The 19098-nt window shown below is 35.9% G+C and overlaps 1 protein-coding gene across 1 annotated transcript in view; it reads right to left on the bottom strand.

Annotated features, from left to right (window-relative positions):
- Positions 1–1234: 1234 nt before the first annotated feature.
- Positions 1235–19098, bottom strand: part of LOC144964711 (protein madd-4-like) — a 66793-nt gene continuing 48929 nt past the window's right edge. Inside the window, exons 3-10 of the mRNA XM_078899250.1 lie at positions 15994–16111; positions 11845–12059; positions 10829–11077; positions 9724–9950; positions 8763–9168; positions 6233–6383; positions 2323–5123; positions 1235–2017 (exon numbers count right to left, since the gene is read on the bottom strand). Coding sequence (XP_078755376.1) covers positions 4951–5123; positions 6233–6383; positions 8763–9168; positions 9724–9950; positions 10829–11077; positions 11845–12059; positions 15994–16111 — 1539 coding nt within the window. The 3' untranslated portion in view covers positions 1235–2017; positions 2323–4950. The remainder of the gene's footprint in view (positions 2018–2322; positions 5124–6232; positions 6384–8762; positions 9169–9723; positions 9951–10828; positions 11078–11844; positions 12060–15993; positions 16112–19098) is intronic.

Raw genomic sequence — 19098 nt, 5'->3', positions numbered from 1 at the left:
TTCCAAAGTTTTTAATACTTCCTGCTTTGTTGACAAACATTTTCCACATGTCAAAGTGTCCCTTTTACATGAATCACATAATGACATGTGAAAATATCATGAACAAGAGGGCTGATGTCTCAGCTAGTAGAGCACTAGATTGTCACACAAAGAGACCTGGTTCGAATCTTCGTCCGTTTTTTTTTCATAATGTAGATACTTCAGTCCATGTATGATTAGGTAGCTGAATGAAATGTAGCATGTGGCATAGTATTTCGGTAAAATGCCTGATAACATAATCAATTTTTTATCAATTAGTAGTTAATAACTTACTACTTTATTTAAGTTACTACCCTTGCAATGAAAATGTTATTAATTTTAGTTTTGAGATTATTCTTTATATATATATATATATATATATATATATATATATATATATATATATATATATATATATATATATATATATATATATATATATATATATATAAACAGCCTTTACCAAGGACTCACCTATGCGCCACTCAGGGGTTCGAACACAGGTCCTTCCGATCCGAAGGCGAGTGTCATACCACTAGACCACATAGCCGCACAATATAGAGTAGAATTTGTATGTACATAATTGATTTCTGGCTCTGAAATCACTTTATAGCAATCAATATAAATATTTATATCATTACACATCCTATCTGGTTTGCCAGCCAAAACCGGTATTACAGCGGGATGTGTAAGATTCTCAAAAACGGTTGTATTATTATTATTATTATTATCATCATCATCATCATCATCATCATCATCATCATCATCATCATCATCATCATCATCATCATCATCATCATCATCATCATTATTATTATTATTATTATTATTATTATTATTATTATTATTATTATTATTATTATTATTATTATTATTATTATTATTATTATTATTATTATTATTATTATCATTATTATTATTATTATTATTGTTATCATTAGTAGTATCATCATCATCATCATCATCATGAGTATGCAAGTGTGACCATAGGGGAAATTACTTGTTTGAAATCGTAAAGTAGTATAGATTTATTGAGTGATGTCCCTTGTCAAGAAGGCTATTTTGATATTAAACAATCGTCTCGTGGAGAGAAGAATAACAAAAAAAAAAACAAAAAAACAAAGAAACAAAACCAAAAAAAAAAAAAAAAAAAGTGGGGGGGGGGGGGGGGGGTGCATGTAGGTACTGATGTTATATATAACAGAGAAAAGTCAAATAAGTTCTTATATCAGATTTATTTCCAATATTAAAGTGTAGCGAACAAGTGATGATAGAGAAAATGAAAACGACGATGCTGCTTTGTTGTTTCAGAAGTTTGTGGTAGTGATGATGATGATGGTAATGGTGGTGGTGGTGGTGGTGTTGGTAGTGCTGGTGGTGATGGAAGAGGAGGAGGAGGTGGGGTGGTGATGGTAGTGGTGGTGGAAGTTATGATTTGATGATGACGATGATGATGGCGATGACGATGATGATGGCGATGATGATGATGATGATGATGATGATGATGATGATGATGATGATGATGATGATGATGATGATGATGATGGTGGTGGTGGTGGTGTTGGTGGTAGTGTAGGAGTTGATGGTGGTGGCGGTGGGTTTTTTTAGATGATCCGGGTTATGCTTGTGATGACAACAGCGATTATGATGCAATAAAAAACTTAAATAAAAAACATAGTTTAGAACACATTTCCGTGTTAACTAAATCATAAATTGAACAAAAATCATTATAACAGCTTCGAAAAACAAAACCCACAATACGAAACACGAAACATTTCGGCCTCAAAACCTTCTTCAGCCAATAATAAAAACAATAATAACATCAAAACATCAATTAAATTCCAGACATACTGCAGAAAAGTACGATCGCACTAGCCAACAAAACGCGACCCTTAATACCAGTTTGCGTGTTGGAGTTTCAATTGTAATTTATCTGGCTATTTGCACGATTTTACCAAGAAAGTTGAACAGAGCTAAACAGATTTGTTCTGGCTAAAGGCTAAGGCCACACTGCGAGCGAAGCGGGCGAGACGGTGTGGAGCGAGAACATAAAAGAAACAATATAACGAGGTGACTGGCATATCATCAGCGACGCAGAGCGGAGCGAGAGATTTGACCATTTTTCTTGGCTCGCATCGCTCGATGCACATATTGTCTCTAGTCTACACAACAGACTGAAAGAAATGATTACACATGGATCGCTTTGAATCGCTCGCTTTCCATCGCTCTCAGTGAAGCCTCATAAGTAAATCGCTTCGCTTCGCCCCGACCGCTTCGTTCGCAGTGTAGCCTTAGCCTTAGAGCTAATGTCAAATTGGGTAACATCGAGCCCCGTGAGATAACATGAATACAATAAATAGAATGAATGAATTCGACATTACTCAGCTGTTTGATATGTTTTTAATATCGCCAGTTAGATGATTATCTAGATCTCACTAAATTCTCTCAATCGGACTTTTAGTTTATACATAGATTGTGTATTGGTGCGATTTTATTGATTAGGCGATAGAATAGGTGAGTAGTTTACTTAAATGCATACCATCAATACAATACATATATAGTAATAAAAAGCACCATTCCTACAATGTGACAGGGGAGATATCATTATAATCGCTCATTATATTTTTATCATCGTGGAACAAAATGACACACAGTGTGGGATTATTTAAATTGGTTAGAATTAATAATTTTTATAATTGCAAATTGTATATGAGCGTACACACACACACACACACACACACACACACACACACAAACACACACACACACATGCACATATACACTTGGTAAACCATTAGATTTATGCGTTACAAGTTGTTCAACGGGCTTATTTTTGCGTGGACAACACCCCTCTTTGATTCAAGATATCTAGTTGTGACGTTTACATTCTGACAGTGCAAAAGAAATTGCCTCTCTCACTCTCACCCATCCATAATGACCGCGTTATCGCGCACGACGCATTATTCGACAAAAAGGCAGCGTTCAAACATAGAAAATAATGTTCGATGTCCATCATATGTATTTACATCTACGTGCACATATTTAGCAGGTCTGATAACCGAACGTTAATTATGAGCTTGAATTAACATTGTTGTAATGGATAACACTCATTGTTAGGTTGATAATGTTTCCATTACACCAATGAGACAATACCGATTTGGGTTATCAAATCAAATGTACAAGTACACGTCAATGTACTTCCATTGCAAACCATATGGAGTAACACCACATTCATAAGACATGGTAGAGGAACAAATTAAATAATCAACAGGACATAATCTAGCCTCCCAATGTTCTCCTCGGAATTATGGACACAAAAGTGTAGAAGAATGCTGGAGTGTTCAGTCTTCTTCTACAATTTGTCTGATTTCCATAAACGAAAGGCTTGCTTTCCATTCACTTGTTAGCAAATTATTTTTTTTTTAATTTTAGCGATCGCTTTCTTTTCTCATACGTATTATAGGCTGTCGTTGTAAATCGATCCACATACCATTATATTAGATGGAGAAAAGTGAATTTTTCAAACGTGATCAAATTAATGTGTTATTGAGATTAAATGAATATCTCTTTGAGAAATGCAACGTATTCATGGATTGTGTTTTTTTTTTAACGTTTTAACTTAAAATTCACCTATTCTCGCCTACAGCACCTAGGCAAATTACCATGTTGAAGATGTGGGTCACACTTCAGAGCTCAAAATATAAAAATGGCATTGGGATTTTGTGAGGCAAGACCTTCTAAGTGTTAATGCACAGACACAAGAGCAATCTTTGTGAAGTGGAAATCCGTTATATAAACATGTTCTTTTACTGTCCCTTCTCGAGCACCCCATTGAAATATGTTCAATAAGAAACCTAAGTGACATTAAAAAGCAAAACATTATGGCACACACAACGTGAGGATTTTACATGGATTATATTATATTTAAGCCTCAAAATTGTCTTTCGATTAGTAATGGAATGGTCCGTTGTCTTTGGTAGATGGTCACACTGTGTTCTATTTGAAGCAGGATGGCAAAATATTCTTTCACTCAATGATCTCCAAGAGTAGCTAGAGCTCGAAAGAGATCAATGAAAGGAGAAAATCGAAGACAACAACGTCACGTGTTCTCACATGATATCAGGAAACGCGGAATATTTCGACTGGATGGACTCCAGTGTTGAGCTGATAGCGCACTGATGTAATCTCTGTAACTTTTGTTGACTTTTAGGTAACTTTTAAATTTCCTTTAAGAGTCCATCTCGTTGATTTTGAATTCCTTAACACGGATGCTCCATCTATCTAACTACACATTATCATATTAATATAGAACCCCTACTCGAAAAACCATTATCCATTTTGCTGCTTTTCTGAATATAAGGTCCACCAGATGATTCGTTTATCAACAGAATATAGGCTAGAATCATCAAACGGCAAACACTTTGTACAAATGGGGTAACGGAGTTCGCCCGTCTGACCCCCAAATCCATTTAATTATTCCAATTAGTATCTCTCTAATCTATAATTGCATTTATTAGGAGCTATCCAGCCAGCATCGCTGCTGAAGTTTATTCTATACCAGCGCCATTCACCCTTCAACATTAGTAATGCTCCCTTACTCGAATGAGTCATTCTGCATAGCTATTGAATTTGTAACAGAACCACATCAATTTGTCTGTAAAACACAGTTCCGTGCATTAGCAGGAATTCTCTAATATCCTCATTGGATTATTTATTGTAGTACTGACTCCATATTCCTTTAGGATACAGTTCTAGTCACTGCTCAAAGAAGACCTTTCCATCTTCTCTCAGTGATATTTTGGAAACAAATCTCATCACTTTTCACTTAATAGTTTCATACAAAATTAATTTTGAAGAGTTATCTCCCGTCACTCATGGATTTTCTTACATTGCCTGTTCCATTTGTTTGTTTAAACATGTTCAAAATTTGAGTTATCTTGCAACATTGTTCGAGTCAACTCTGTTGCCTAGAACATATCTGTAAAATCCTCTAGTAGAACTGTTGAAGTCTCGGCAAGACCGGCAACATTTTTCCAGAAACTGTTTGAATCGGCACATCTTGAACTGGCGAACTCGATGACATTTGCTGGAACTATCCTCACACCCTGTGGACATGGTATATTTTAGAATACATATAAATCACGCATCTCCTTGTTAATATGTTTCATCATTTTCTTTTTCTTCTTCTTCTTCTTCTTCTTCTTCTTCTTCTTCTTCTTCTTCTTCTTCTTCTTCTTCTTCTACTACTACTACTACTACTACTACTACTACTACTACTACTACTACTACTACTACTACTACTACTACTACTACTTCTTCTTCTTCTTCTTCTACATCTTCTTCTTCTTCATCTTCTTCTTCTTCTTCTTCTTCTTCATTCACTGCTGCAAATACTACTACTACTACTACTTCTTCTTCTTCTTCTTCTTCTTCTTCTTCTTCTTCTTCTTCTTCTTCTTCTTCTTCTTCTTCTTCTTCTTCTTCTTCTTCTTCTTCTTCTTCTTCTTCTTCTTCTTCTGCTACTACTACTACTACTACTACTACTACTACTACTACTACTACTACTACTACTACTACTACTACTACTACTACTACTACTACTACTACTACTACTACTACTACTACTACTACTACTACTACTACTACTATATGTTAATATAAAACGACTTAGTTAAGCTTAACTACCACACTTTGGAGAGTTATTAGAACTCAAAATAGAATTGTTGTGGTGACCCAAATTTTAAAAGCTGATAATAAGGTGTTCCGACATATACCAACAGAATGGTTTGTTTGCTCTTTTTTTTTTCATTTTGGCCATCGACTTCAAATATCAGTGGCTTACGATGACTTCCACTTCGTTGACGAGATTCAAACTTGACATTTATTGAAATTATAAATCTGGCCAAACTGAACAATATGCTAGTACGATCAAGAACGGGAGAAAAAGAGACAAGAGAGAGAGAGGGGGGGGGGGCGGAGAGTGTGAGAGAGAGAGAGAGAGAGAGAGAGAGAGAGAGAGAGAAGGGATGGAGAGAGTGAGAGGGTGAGTGTATGAGAGTGCGGAGAGATAAATAGAGACAGAGAGAGAGAGAGAGAGAAAGAGAGAGAGAGAGAGAGAGAGAGAGAGAGAGAGAGAGAGAGAGAGAGAGAGAGAGAGAGAGAGATGATGATGACAATTTTATGATGATGGTTACAAAAGAGAAGAAAGTCTTACTATTGGGACATGCCACTGGTTTGCATGGTTTCCTTGTTGGTGGTTTGTTGGAAAGGTCACAGGAATTCCATGCAGGCGTCCTTGACCCTTCCCATTCGCACATCAAGATACGACTTCTCCAACCAACACCATCCCCGCACCATGGAACACACTGGGGGAAAATGAAAAAATATGGTTACATTTTTCACTTGTATGGATTCCGGTTTTAATATAGAATAGGTACGGTAGAAGCTTTTCGGGTTGTTGTTTTGGCTTTTCTTTTCTTTTCTTTTTTTTAAACTTATTTTTGTTTCTTATTTTGTTATGTTTTTATTTGTTTGTTGTTGTTTGTCTTTTTTCTTCAAGAGAGAGAATTTTTTATACATCAGACCAACATACCCGGAGGTCAAGTAATCATGAGTTTATTTTTAATCAATTGGGAAAAATTGTACAGTAAAAAATAATCTAACGGTCTAATGCTAACGTGAACTGAGAATATAGGTCGGAGTCTCGGGGGTACCATAATGTCCAGGATAGGAAACTGCTCTTATATTATGTGTACGGTTTTGTATATTTTCCTCGAAAATACAACGCAGCTCACTTCTATTGACAAGGAACAATCACGCCCAAATACTCTTCAACAGTGGTATCAACACTTCCCTCGTAATGACGCATGGTAACTTAGTAACTGGCTCTAAACTATCGGAACAATGGGGGACGCCTTTATGAAATATTTCTCCGACGAGCATAAAAGCGTATCGAGAGGAAAAAAAAAACATTATAAATCTGATCATGTTTTGACTTTTACACATTCTGATCACAAGACATATGAAAAGTTCTAGCCAGCATGAAGAATAAAAAGTACAGATTTTCTTTGTTTAGAACCACGATGGCCGCCGTTGCTGGGCGACGTGACATCAGACTATTGAATCCAATTATAGGCAAAACTGTTTCCAAAAACCACATGAGACTGGGAAACTTCCCAAGTAGCAGCTGCTAATGGTGCTCACTACCATATTATGACGATCTATCCAGGATGCAAACTCATTACCATACTCGTGCACCTTCGCAAACCCACCCGGAAGCTTCGTCACAACATACCGTTCGTTCAACTACTAGATACTCTGCGGTTTCAGGCTCTTGACCATAACGGCTGCATGTTGGACAGGTGACAAGTCCCCACTGATGCAGTGAACGTGCTTCCTAGGTGAAATAGTATCGGCATCAACAATAGAACATTTTAAAAGAGAGCAAACGACATTGCGCAGCCCTCGTTACCAACATAATTGTGTTGGCTGCTCAGAACAAGGAGGAGAACTGTCTATCATAATCATTATATCTATCTTTATCAAAACATACGCGCGACCAAAAAATACACAATAACACACACACACACACACACACGCACACACACACACACACACAGACAAGTTTTAAAATCATATCTTTCACATACAATTGCGTCGAGTCCAACAATCCTTAACCTCAAAACAAAAAACCAAAAAAAAAAACCAAAAGAAAACAACCTTTTTTTGGTTACATACTTCTACAAAAAGGTCACCGATCAAAATCTTACTTTTAAAAAAACATGAAAAGGTATGAATGAAATTGTACCAGACGAAATAGAAAGAAAAATACAAGGAAAAATAATTTTAAAAAATCAGCTGGACTTCAGAACGTTTGTTTCCTTTTTTGTTTTTGTTTTTGGTTTTTGGTTTTTAAATTTTTGTTGTTGTTGTTTTTGTTGTTAGGAAGCGAGGGGTGGGGGGGGGGGGGGGGGGGAGTGGGGAAAGGATGGGGTTCTTTTTTGGGGAGTGGAGGAGGGGGGGGGGGGGGCTTGCATTTTTCATGGTGCTTTGTTTAGCAATATTTTATACAAACCTTTTCAGATTTTTTATCTTACAGCATTGCCTGCTCCCTATTTTGTCTCTTTAAAAAACGACGTCTATTTTCATCTAAACCTTTCAATGATTAAAAAAAATATTAACAACAGAGATTGGTTAGCTGGCTCTGTTAGATCTGGCGGGAAAAAATCTAATCGGGTTTATTTCATGTTTTGATTCTAGCATTGTTCTATTTCCTCAATGTCAGATTAATTCCAACACTGACTGCGTGTCGAATGTGCCAGTCTATACAGACGTTATAATAATAGGCACCTCACCTGTGAAAACACACTAGGTAGGTAAACAATTCATATTCCAAGAAATTCTTCCGAATTATGGATTTATCCTCAGTAATGGCGAGTCGGTCGAATGGTTAAGTCATTTCATTGTGACTCCAATAAGTCCGGGATACGAGCCTCGCTTTGGACTTGTTCGTATTTTTTTCTTGGGTAAGGCTATTAATTTCCTATTCGCTCACTCAGACAACACAGATAATTAATTTCTGTTGTCGTCGGACTTATGTTTAATGGGTTATCTATATTCCTTCATAAGATATGCTGTACTCGGATACATGTACTTTTTAAGTGACGACGTTTAACTTTGACTAACAAAGTCTCATTTCTGTTTCTCTTATTTATTGTGAACGGTTAAATAAAACGATATTTTACCTTTGACCACTGTCCAGTTCTCCATATCGGACATTCAACAGGCCCCTGAGCACATCTCCTCACATGGGCGGGTTTCTTTAGACCTTGTTTGTAGCATTCTTCATCACCAACTATCTTGATGTACTTGCTGTTGACGTGAGCACAAAACACCTTTCTAAGGCGCTCACCCCGAGATCCACAGGTCACGCTGCACTCAGACCAGTTTCCATTTACGAAGGAAAGCATAGTATTAGACGCATTGAGGCTTTCGTCCCGTTGACGCTGGAAAGGGGAGATCACTAGCAATTTTTCAATATTGCTTCTTTCCTGACCCGTTGAACTGTATGTCTTAGGATGTCTTCTACGAAATCGGCGTCTGGACTTTTTGACCCAAAATCGATACAGGCTGGATAGAGGGTCTCGTTTGCTGGGGATTTTAGAGGTAATAATTAGGATGTAAATAATCAAGCAAGTATTGTAAAAATGCTACTCGAGTGTATCAAATAGAAAAGGTGTGTGGGAGGGGGGGGGGGGGGGGGATGCGCTTTGGTCAAACTTCAGGTGAAGGAAGAGTCAGGGAGGGGGGGGGGGGGGGGGGGCAATTTGACCAATCTATAGAGGGGGGGGGGGGGGGGGGGGTATTGGGCGATGTAAGATGTGATTTATAAAATTATGGTTTTCTTTTAATCAAATGGGGGGGGGGGGGGGGGGTTCTTTTTGATACAAAAGATTACCTTCCAAAGGATATACTATGTGAGGATTCTGGACACGCGATGCTTGGATCCCTTTTATCATATTTGAATAAAACTGTAAAACCACTTGATATATACATATATATTTGTATTGTTTTGTTTTTTGTTGTTGTTTATGTCAATTTTTATTTTCTTATTTTTTTTCAAATTATAGCAGTATTCACCAAACTGTCGGTCTAAAAGCATTAACAGGTTCGCGTCAAATTCATTCATTCTACATTCGTCATTACCTTGTAAACTGTACCGAAATCTGGGCTTTTTTATCCCCGGCACTGCAAATGTAAATACCCGCGTCTTTCTTGGGGTCGGCTTTCTGTATTCGGAGTCCCACGGCTGTGACCTTGATCCGTCCTTCATGGGGAATCAGCTTGTTGTCTTTGCTCCAGTAGACCAGACGACGTGAGAAATGCCTCACTGGACACTTAACCATCACCGTCTGCCCACGTAAAATTTTAACCTGTGAAATTTAGAATAGATAACTCGGTGTTATGTGTGGGTGAATTGCATGCTTAAAATATAATTTTGTTCATAATAAATTGTATGGGTTATCAGAATTTATTTCTACTTCAATGAATGAAAAAAAAAATACAATAATCTGCAATAGCATGTAAAAGACTATACCCAAAACTCTTTTCGACTCGGTCGTGACTGAGTATGCGGCTAGAATGTTTTCGTCCAACCAGGTCATCAACCACATGATTTGTTGCTGTCCAACGATTGGATATATCTTAACACATGTAAACACGCTGTTTTTATAAAATGAAAATTGTAAACATACCCATGTGTCAAGCTGAATTAAATGACCAGTCGTGATGTTAAATATTTAAAAAGCTGTGAGCACTTTTCACTAAGTGGGTCACTTTGCAATGTGACCAATGATTCGAGCACATGGAAAGTTAATATAGATCATGCACATTTCATTTTGGCCGTTCGATTCATGATGCTGCCCGACCTTGGGAGAGGGCGTTGGGAGAGAGAGTTCGAAATTTCAGACACTGGAATTCAAATATCTTATCATGTTCCCCCTCCAATGATCTCAGCTCTATCATTTCTTAGCAAACATTAAGTATTCTTCTTTATAATGTTTGGTTATCGAATTTAACAATTTGACATTAAAAGTTAAGATTGTTGTCAGGATTCCATTACACGTAAAATCTATTATTAGAAAAACCGAAAGCGTGCAAGAGAAAAATTATTCTTGAACTCTCCTACATTTATTTTTCACAAAGGATAATAGGGATACCTCATTATATTTTGCTATTATGCTATAGTAAAATCGGTTGTTGTTTTTTTCCCAAAACGAAAGAGGTATAATAATCTCTATTCAAAACTTACCTCACCACCGACGTTGAGTTTCAATCTACCAACTCTACTTATTTGGATCAATGTGAAATTCTCAGACAAGATAACCCCCTCGCTGACCCTTTCGTTGTTCGGGCAATCCCGTTCATAGCACTTCCGGTATTTGTCGGGACTCTGTCCACCACATTCCACATCGGCTACCTGGAACTGGTGATCTTTCCAGAGAAAGCTCTCACAGATCACATCCCGTTTCTGGACGCCTTCGCCACAACTCACAGAACACTAGGGCATGACAAATAAACATAAGGATCATATTATAATTTTTAATCGACCTTGAACCTCTTGTTTTGAGATCATCATATAGCTGATATTACGCGGCTGTGGTCTAGTGGTATGATATTCGCCTTTAGACTGGAAAATCCACGGTTCGAGTCCCGTTTTAAGCGGCGTTTAGTTGAGTCCTTGTAAAAATGCTCTTTACTAACATTCTCTCACCGTACTCATGTGTGACATTTTGTGAATGGTCTTTAACTGTGTGGTATCTGTCCGTATAAAATTGTAATATCGCCAAATGGGCAACATGTCTCATCCTATATGTGAAGTGGCTAGGGGCCCCTTTGTAGACGCTTTGAGCACGTTTAGTTGATATTGCGATATATCAATGATCAAGTAAACCAACTGACACAGTCAGTCCGGATGTTGCTGTTGATGTGCACATCCAAAAGAAAAAAAAATGGTGTATTTCTTTTAGTCTTCAGCAACAACAACATTATTACATTATTTAAGCATTAGACTTATCGTTTTAAGCATTATAAATGGGATGAACTGAAAAGTGATATTAAAAATAAAATGACCCGAAAGAGAATATTTTAGTTGTTTACTTTAAATTTATTATTCTCTAAAAACGATATATCCATTTCCTTATTGAAACATACAAACAAGCAAGTTTTCATATTTTTGACATTAAATTCAATGTTTACTATCAAAATAATCTCGACATAATACAGTTCTAAGGTGGTAAGTCGCATATTTATTGTTTCCCAACTCACCGAAGACCAAGGTTGTATTTTCCACTGGCCCATACACATCTGGGTATTGCAAGCCTGAGATATGTTTGGCATGGGTGTGGGACACTGGGCAGTGGGGACCTCCTTAACCACCCCTGGTGTCGTTGCGTCTTCCTTGATGCATCGGATTAACCTGTGTTGCTGGCCTCCCCCACATGGAACACTGCAGGTACTGAACTCGTCTGTCTGCCACCTGGCTTTATTACAATATTATGAAATAATTCTAATTTCAGTTTTATGAGACATGTATTCACGTAAAGTAGTGATCAAAAACTAAATATATAACAATTTCAAAACAAAACAATAATAACAAATACTTATTAGATCATCTGCATGGAATATCATACCAAAGAGCATTGGAGAAAAGACACGTGTAAAATATTTAAATAATTGCTTAAAATATTTCTCTTTTATCATGTTAAACAGAATTGTTTTCTTTCTCTCTTCCTTTTTTGTTTATTTTTAAATGTATTTCAGAATGTTATATCCAAAGTATGTAAAATGAGTATGTTAATGTAAGGTGCTCTATGTCAGCTTTAACGCTACTCTTAAAATAAGAGAGTTTTGCATCGAAACCTATTATTTGACATAAGAGGAATTTATTATCAAATAATATATTCTTAATAGCAAAATGCTATTGAAGTCACACAAATTGTTGCTGTAGGCTTTTGTCAGCCATGTGATAAGATCATCATATTCACATTCTATCACACAAAGAACCAAAAACATTAAACACATAGATCTGTAGTTTGGTTACAACTAGACTACTGGTTTTGCTTTTGTTTTTGATTTTTTTTTTCTGGGAGATAATTGTTTGTTTGTTACAACTTTAATTTTTTGGGTTGGGAGACTAGAAAAGGTTAGAACTATTCTGGAATGCATTATATATCCAAAAATAAATAAAAAATTCAAATCGCAAAATAAATTCTCCGGTGGTGATTTTCCTCAAAAACAAACCCATTGATTTTGAATTTCTTTTGAATTATAAAACGGTGTTGTTGAATTGATATTTAAAGAGATTTGCGTCTCTTACTTTGACTTTATCCATATCTAACCAAACACATAATATCATATTTTAATGAAAATTCGGAACTCCTAGACAATGAGTCACATTAAATCGAAATAACTTGGAGCATTATAATAATAATAACCTAATAATGAATTCAACGATTACTATCAACCTTATCATGAACACAGATGATGATATCATTCAATTTATGCATGTTTTCTGAATCATTCCACTCGGTTTTCATGCACATCAACAAAGCATCAATTGTAATAATAAAGCCTGGATATTCAATCTTCAACCAAGATCGTTACCGTGGAAAGATCTGACGCTAGACAATCTCCCAGAATAATTTATGTCCGGAATATTGCCAGCAACGGCAGCTTAGAGTTTTCACAGCAACGAAATTAATTTCTATTCATTCATAAATCATTCTGTTATCGCATTGTGTTGTATTAGTTTTGCAATTCATTGTGATAACACTTAGTTTAACATAATAACACCAGAATCATGAGCATGCGTTTATCTCCAAATTTTGAAAGATTGCATCAGGCCCTAGATATGATCTGCATAATTATTTACTGTAGTCATTCATAATTCCTTCACACAGGGATTTGAACTGTTTGATCAAATTCCCAATTTTTATACGGCTTTGAGACCGATCGCATTGAGAATAAATTCCAAATTCGAAATGCCAGAGAGCAAGAAACATTTCATTCAGCTTCACAAACAGTTAGACTATTAGACTATATTATAGACTTCGACTTATACCCAATCATCTCAAAACGATATTATTATACCGAGGTGAACTTAAAGCTTAAAATTGAATGTTAGGCTTAAATTATAACATTTTAAATTGAAATAACTACCCTCTTTGAGGAGAGTGGTTGTGGTTTCTTAACCAGTTGACTGCCGTACTCTGGGAAGACAAGTATTTAAATATTTGGCCAAAAAACGCTTCCTTCAAATAGTTGTCGATTTAAAATGACCTCATCTTGGCAAAAACTTTCAAACCTGGAAATTCTTTGAAAACCGCCCGAGGTTCCAGGTTTGAGAGTTTTGCTAAGATGAGGGTCATTTAAATTGATCGATATTTATCGAAGGGCGAGTTTTCTGGTCAATTTTTAAAATACCTGCCTTTCCAGACTACGGCAGTCAAATGGTTTAAACTTGAGATCCTTCAGCGTCCTAATTCATATCATTTTGACACAAAATTCAATTTTCATCCAGTTAGTTGTGACATAATACCTGATTCCACGACAGGTCACATTTATCGCGTTGTTACATATCTCAGGTTTTAACATTTATATGTGTTTACCCATCTGGTATTTGACGAAACGACTTGACGGGTCGTAAAATTTAAACCTATTATTATTAATATTTATTCAAATGTGTTTACTCATTAATGTCAGGTTTCTTGAACCAAGTAAATTCGCTGCTCCAAGCACGGATACAAATTTCGTCATGAAAATATTTTCCTCTTTGTGTTTGATTGTCGGTGTTTTGTTTTTATAATGACATTTCTCAACTAGATTAATTGTAACATTTCTTTATAATGTGTTGTTGTGCTGGGAAGGCAAAAACATCCAGTTTCTCTGATATTAAAACGTGTAACTCGAATTTAAACCATGTCTGAACGCCTGTTATATAGAGTGTTTGACACACATTTTTTCGCCTTCTTCTTGAGCGGACATGCAATTTGGAGGAACTCATCTCGTCAAGCAACAAATTAATTGTGTAAAAGGTGCCAAAACATTTTTTAAAGAATAAAGGCGTCATGTTTTGTCCTAAATTTGACTTTTCCATCCACCATTATGATCGATTACACATTTCATATCGCAAAATACCATATGGTTTGCTGGACATATTTTCAGATCTGATAACCGAATGCCATTTAGCACTTAAACTGATATTATTGTAGGTAATGGACAATATTTTGCTTTGGTTTGGGAGTATTTCCGTAACATCAATGAGCCCATAACAATTTGGGTTGTCAGACCTGCAAGTTCACGTCAAATAAAGGCTTTTGGAAATACGACTTTTTAAGTGCCCCTGGTGAAAAGAAGAAGTAGCTAGTGCAGTCACCAATCACTGTGTACATTTCATGATTTAGACAATATTCATCATCTCCTTTGTCAAATAGAAATCTTGAATTCTTTAACCAGTTAACTGAGGTGCTCTGGAAAAACTCGTATTTAAAAATTTGGCAATCACACTCGTCCCTCAAATATTGATCGATAAGGCGAATGAGTCTCAAAATGTATACAATTCCAGATCTCATATAGCTCTAAAATTGTTGGAAAAGAAGATCATACTTATATTTCGCACCTTGTTCTCTCTTAGTGAGACTTGAAAACATTATGCTTTGTAATATATGGCCTCGAAATTCGTTAGGATGAGTAGATTGAGTACAAAATAATTCTTCTTAAGGTAAACCGCCAAGAAGTCTAATCGCCAACTCTAAACCTTGACCCTAATTTAGGTTGAGTTGCGAATCCAGTTGGTTTGTTCTACAGTGCCATTTAGGGCCCATAGATCCAGAGTTTATCCCGGTTTCTACAGCGTTAAATGGAAAACAGCAATTGCTTGTTGCTATGCTTTGGATAGAATACCAGATCTGCTTACTCTTACGTAAATTTCATAGAATTACGAATTTCAGAATTTCAAGAGCACCTCTAAGTCATTAAAACTTAATGAAAATCTAATTTGATGCCAAACTACATAACTTTAAGGATTTTGAAGTAATGTTCAATCCCTATGATGTAAATTGTTGATTTTAAACTTAACTATATCGGCTACAAGTTTTATCCGTTGGAAATTACGCATTTTTATATTTTCCAAGATGGATAGATCCTACAGCTTCTGCTACCCAATGTCTGCTGGCTTGACTGGGAGGTCCGAAGAAAAAAAATCGACTGCAACTGGAATCGATACCAGTCCCTTTGTGAAACGAGAGCTCTATAGACTGAGCTATTGTAATTTCTAAACCGTACCTCCACACCGCAACGGTACACACACACCCACACACACCCACACACACACACACACACACACACAAACACACACACACACTAACATTGACATTTTAAATACAACATTGATATATAAATATTCTTAACATTTACCTGTAAATCGTGTAGATGAATTGCCGCCGTCATCGTTGTAATGTGGCAACAGTTTGGCATCGTCTCCGTCAGCAGATGGCGATGCAGTTGTTACAAATGTACAGCATATGGAACACACCTGTGGAATCATAAAATACTAATGTATTTCAGAACTCTGTTTTCTCCTTATAGGCGGAATTCAATTTCACTCTGATACCGGTTTATGCCATAATGTTCAAATAGGAAACTGTACTGTAACAGCAATATGGTTCCTCAAACTCTTCCATTTTCTCTTCCGCCTACTCCTCATACTCTTCTCCTTCCTACTCGTCCTCTCGTCCTGCTCCTCCGTCTCATCACGTCCAGCCTCCTCCTCATCATCTTCCTTCTTCTTCTTCTTCTTCTTCTTCTTCTTCTTCTTCTTCTTCTTCTTCTTCTTCTTCTTCTTCTTCTTCTTCTTCTTCTTCTTCTTCTTCTTCTTCTCTTCTTCTTCTTCTTCTTCTTCTTCTTCTTCTTCTTCTTTTCTTCTTCTTCTTCTTCTCTTCTCTTCTTCTTCTTCTTCTTCTTCTTCTTCTTCTTCTTCTTCTTCTTCTTTTCTTCTTCTTCTTCTTTCTTCTCTTCCTTCTCTTCTTCTTCTTCTTCTTCTTCTTTCTTCTTCTTCTTCTTCTTCTTCTTCTTCTTCTTCTTCTTCTTCTTCTTCTTCTTCTTCTTCTTCTTCTTCTTCTTCTTCTTCTTCTCTTCTTCTTCTTCTTCTTTCTCTTCTTCTTCTTCTTTCTTCTTTCTTCTTCTTTCTTCTTCTCTTCTTCTTTCTTCTTCTTCTTCTTCTTCTTCTTCTTCTTCTTCTCTTCTTTCTTCTCTTCTTCTCTTCTTCTTCTTCTTCTTCTTCTTCTCTTCTTCTTCTTCTTCTTCTTCTTCTTCTTCTTCTTCTTTCTTCTTCTTCTTCTTCTTCTTCTTCTTCTTCTTCTTCTTCTTCTTCTTCTTCTTCTTCTTCTTCTTCTCTTCTTCTTCTTCTTCTTCTTCTTCTTCTTCTTCTCTTCTTCTTCTTTCTTCTTCTTCTTCTCTTCTCTCTTCTTCTTCTTCTTCTTCTTCTTCTTCTCTTCTTCTTCTTCTTCTTCTTCTCTTCTTCTTCTTCTTCTTCTTCTTCTCTTCTCTTTTCTTCTTCTTCTTCTTCTTCTTCTTCTTCTTCTTCTTCTCTTCTTCTCTTCTTCTTCTTCTTCTTCTTCTTCTTCTTCTTCTTCTTCTCTCTTCTTCTTTCTTCTTCTCTTCTTCTTCTTCTTCTTCTCTTCTTCTCTTCTTCTTCTTCTTCTTCTTCTCTTCTTCTTCTTCTTTCTTCTTCTTCTTCTTCTTCTTCTTTCTTCTTCTTCTCTTCTTCTTCTTCTTTTTTCTTCTTCTTCTTCTTCTTCTTCTTCTTCTTCTTCTTCTTCTTCTTCTTCTTTCTTCTTCTTCTTCTTCTTTTCTTCTTCTTCTTCTTCTTCTTCTTCTTCTTCTTCTTCTTCTTCTTCTTCTTCTTCTTCTTCTTCTTCTCTCTTCTTCTTCTTTCTTCTCTTCTTCTTCTTCTCTTCTCTTCTTCTTTCTTTTCTTCTTCTTCTTCTTCTCTCTCTCTTCTCTTTCTTCTCTCTTCTTTTCTTCTTTCTTCTTCTTCTTCTTCTTCTTCTTCTTTCTTCTTCTTCTTCTTCTTCTTCTTCTTTCTTCTTTCTTCTTCTTCTTCTTCTTCTTCTTCTTCTTCTTCTTCTTCTTCTTCTTCTTCTTCTTCTTCTTCTTCTTCTTCTTCTTCTTCTTCTTCTTCTTCTTCTTCTTCTTCTTCTTCTCTTCTTCTTCTTTCTTCTTTCTTCTTCTTCTTATTATTATTATTATTATTATTATTATTATTATTATTATTATTATTATTATTATTATTATTATTATTATTATTATTATTTATTATTATTATTATTATTATTATTATTATTATTATTATTATTATTATTATTATTATTATTATTATTATTATTATTATTATTATTATTCACCATCCGACCAAATGAAGTAAAGCAACCAATTCCCACTGATGAAAAGAAAACAAATGGAATCTATGAATTCATTACGTTCATTAACCGTGAGAATATAAAATAATTATCATGAAACGAGTATATGTATGAATTTAACTCAAATACCGAATGTCAAAATTTTTAATTTGGATTGATCAGATTACTGATTATTTCCAAATTAAGTGTGTTGATATTATCTATAGGAATGGTAACAAACGTGTCTTCTCGGGATATTTTTCTACCTACCCCGTGTATTATCCATTCATATGTTATCCATTCATTCGTGCGGCTATATGGTCTTGTGGTATGACACTCGCTTTCGGATCGGGCGGAAGGTCCTGGGTTTGAGCCTCGCTCGGCGCATAGTTGAGTCCTTGGAAAAGGCTCTTTACTCACATTCTCTCACCGTACTCAGGTGGAAAATGAGTACCTGGCCGTGAACAGCGTTGTCTTTGTCCGAAAAAATTGTAATATCGCCTAACAGGCGTCATGTCCCGTCATACATGTTAACTGTTGCTGTTGACCAGGGACCCCTTGTAAAGCGCTTTGAGCACATTTAGTGGATATCGCGCTATATAAAAGCTGTTTTTAAAAAAAACAAGTTAACTCACGTACTCCGGAATAACGTGTAGATATATAGAAACTTTGTCAGAAAACGTGTCTTTCAAAAACAGATCGATTCTAATGACAATCAACTTGCCAAAATCTCTCAAACCTGGGACTTCGCAAGCCCATGGTTTGAGAGACTAGTTAAATAAAAGAGGTGTTATATTTTTGTTTACCTCCAATTGGTATTTTCAAGACCTTTTTTAAATAATAAGGTATATCACACTGGTCCTTAAAAGCAACTTTTTATGATATTCGTATATAGAGAAAAATTAGTTCAAAATTGATATTTTCGAATTTTCGGAAATAAAATGAGATTCATTTAATACTATAAAGTTTTTCTACTCTTGTGTCTCAAATTCCGATCGAGTTTTCAATGGCAGTGCGACATAGTGAGCACTCGAATATGAATGAGTTCAAAATTCCAAACTCAAGTGAGCAATAATCTCTCAGTATACTCCAAAAACGACTCATGTTGTTGTTCTGAGTGAAA

This window comes from Berghia stephanieae, chromosome 2, assembly GCF_034508935.2.
Source record: "Berghia stephanieae isolate SIO BIC M18660-M18661 chromosome 2, UCSD_Bste_1.3, whole genome shotgun sequence".
Classification (NCBI taxonomy): domain Eukaryota; kingdom Metazoa; phylum Mollusca; class Gastropoda; order Nudibranchia; family Aeolidiidae; genus Berghia; species Berghia stephanieae.
This window is presented reverse-complemented; position numbering and strand designations above follow the sequence as displayed.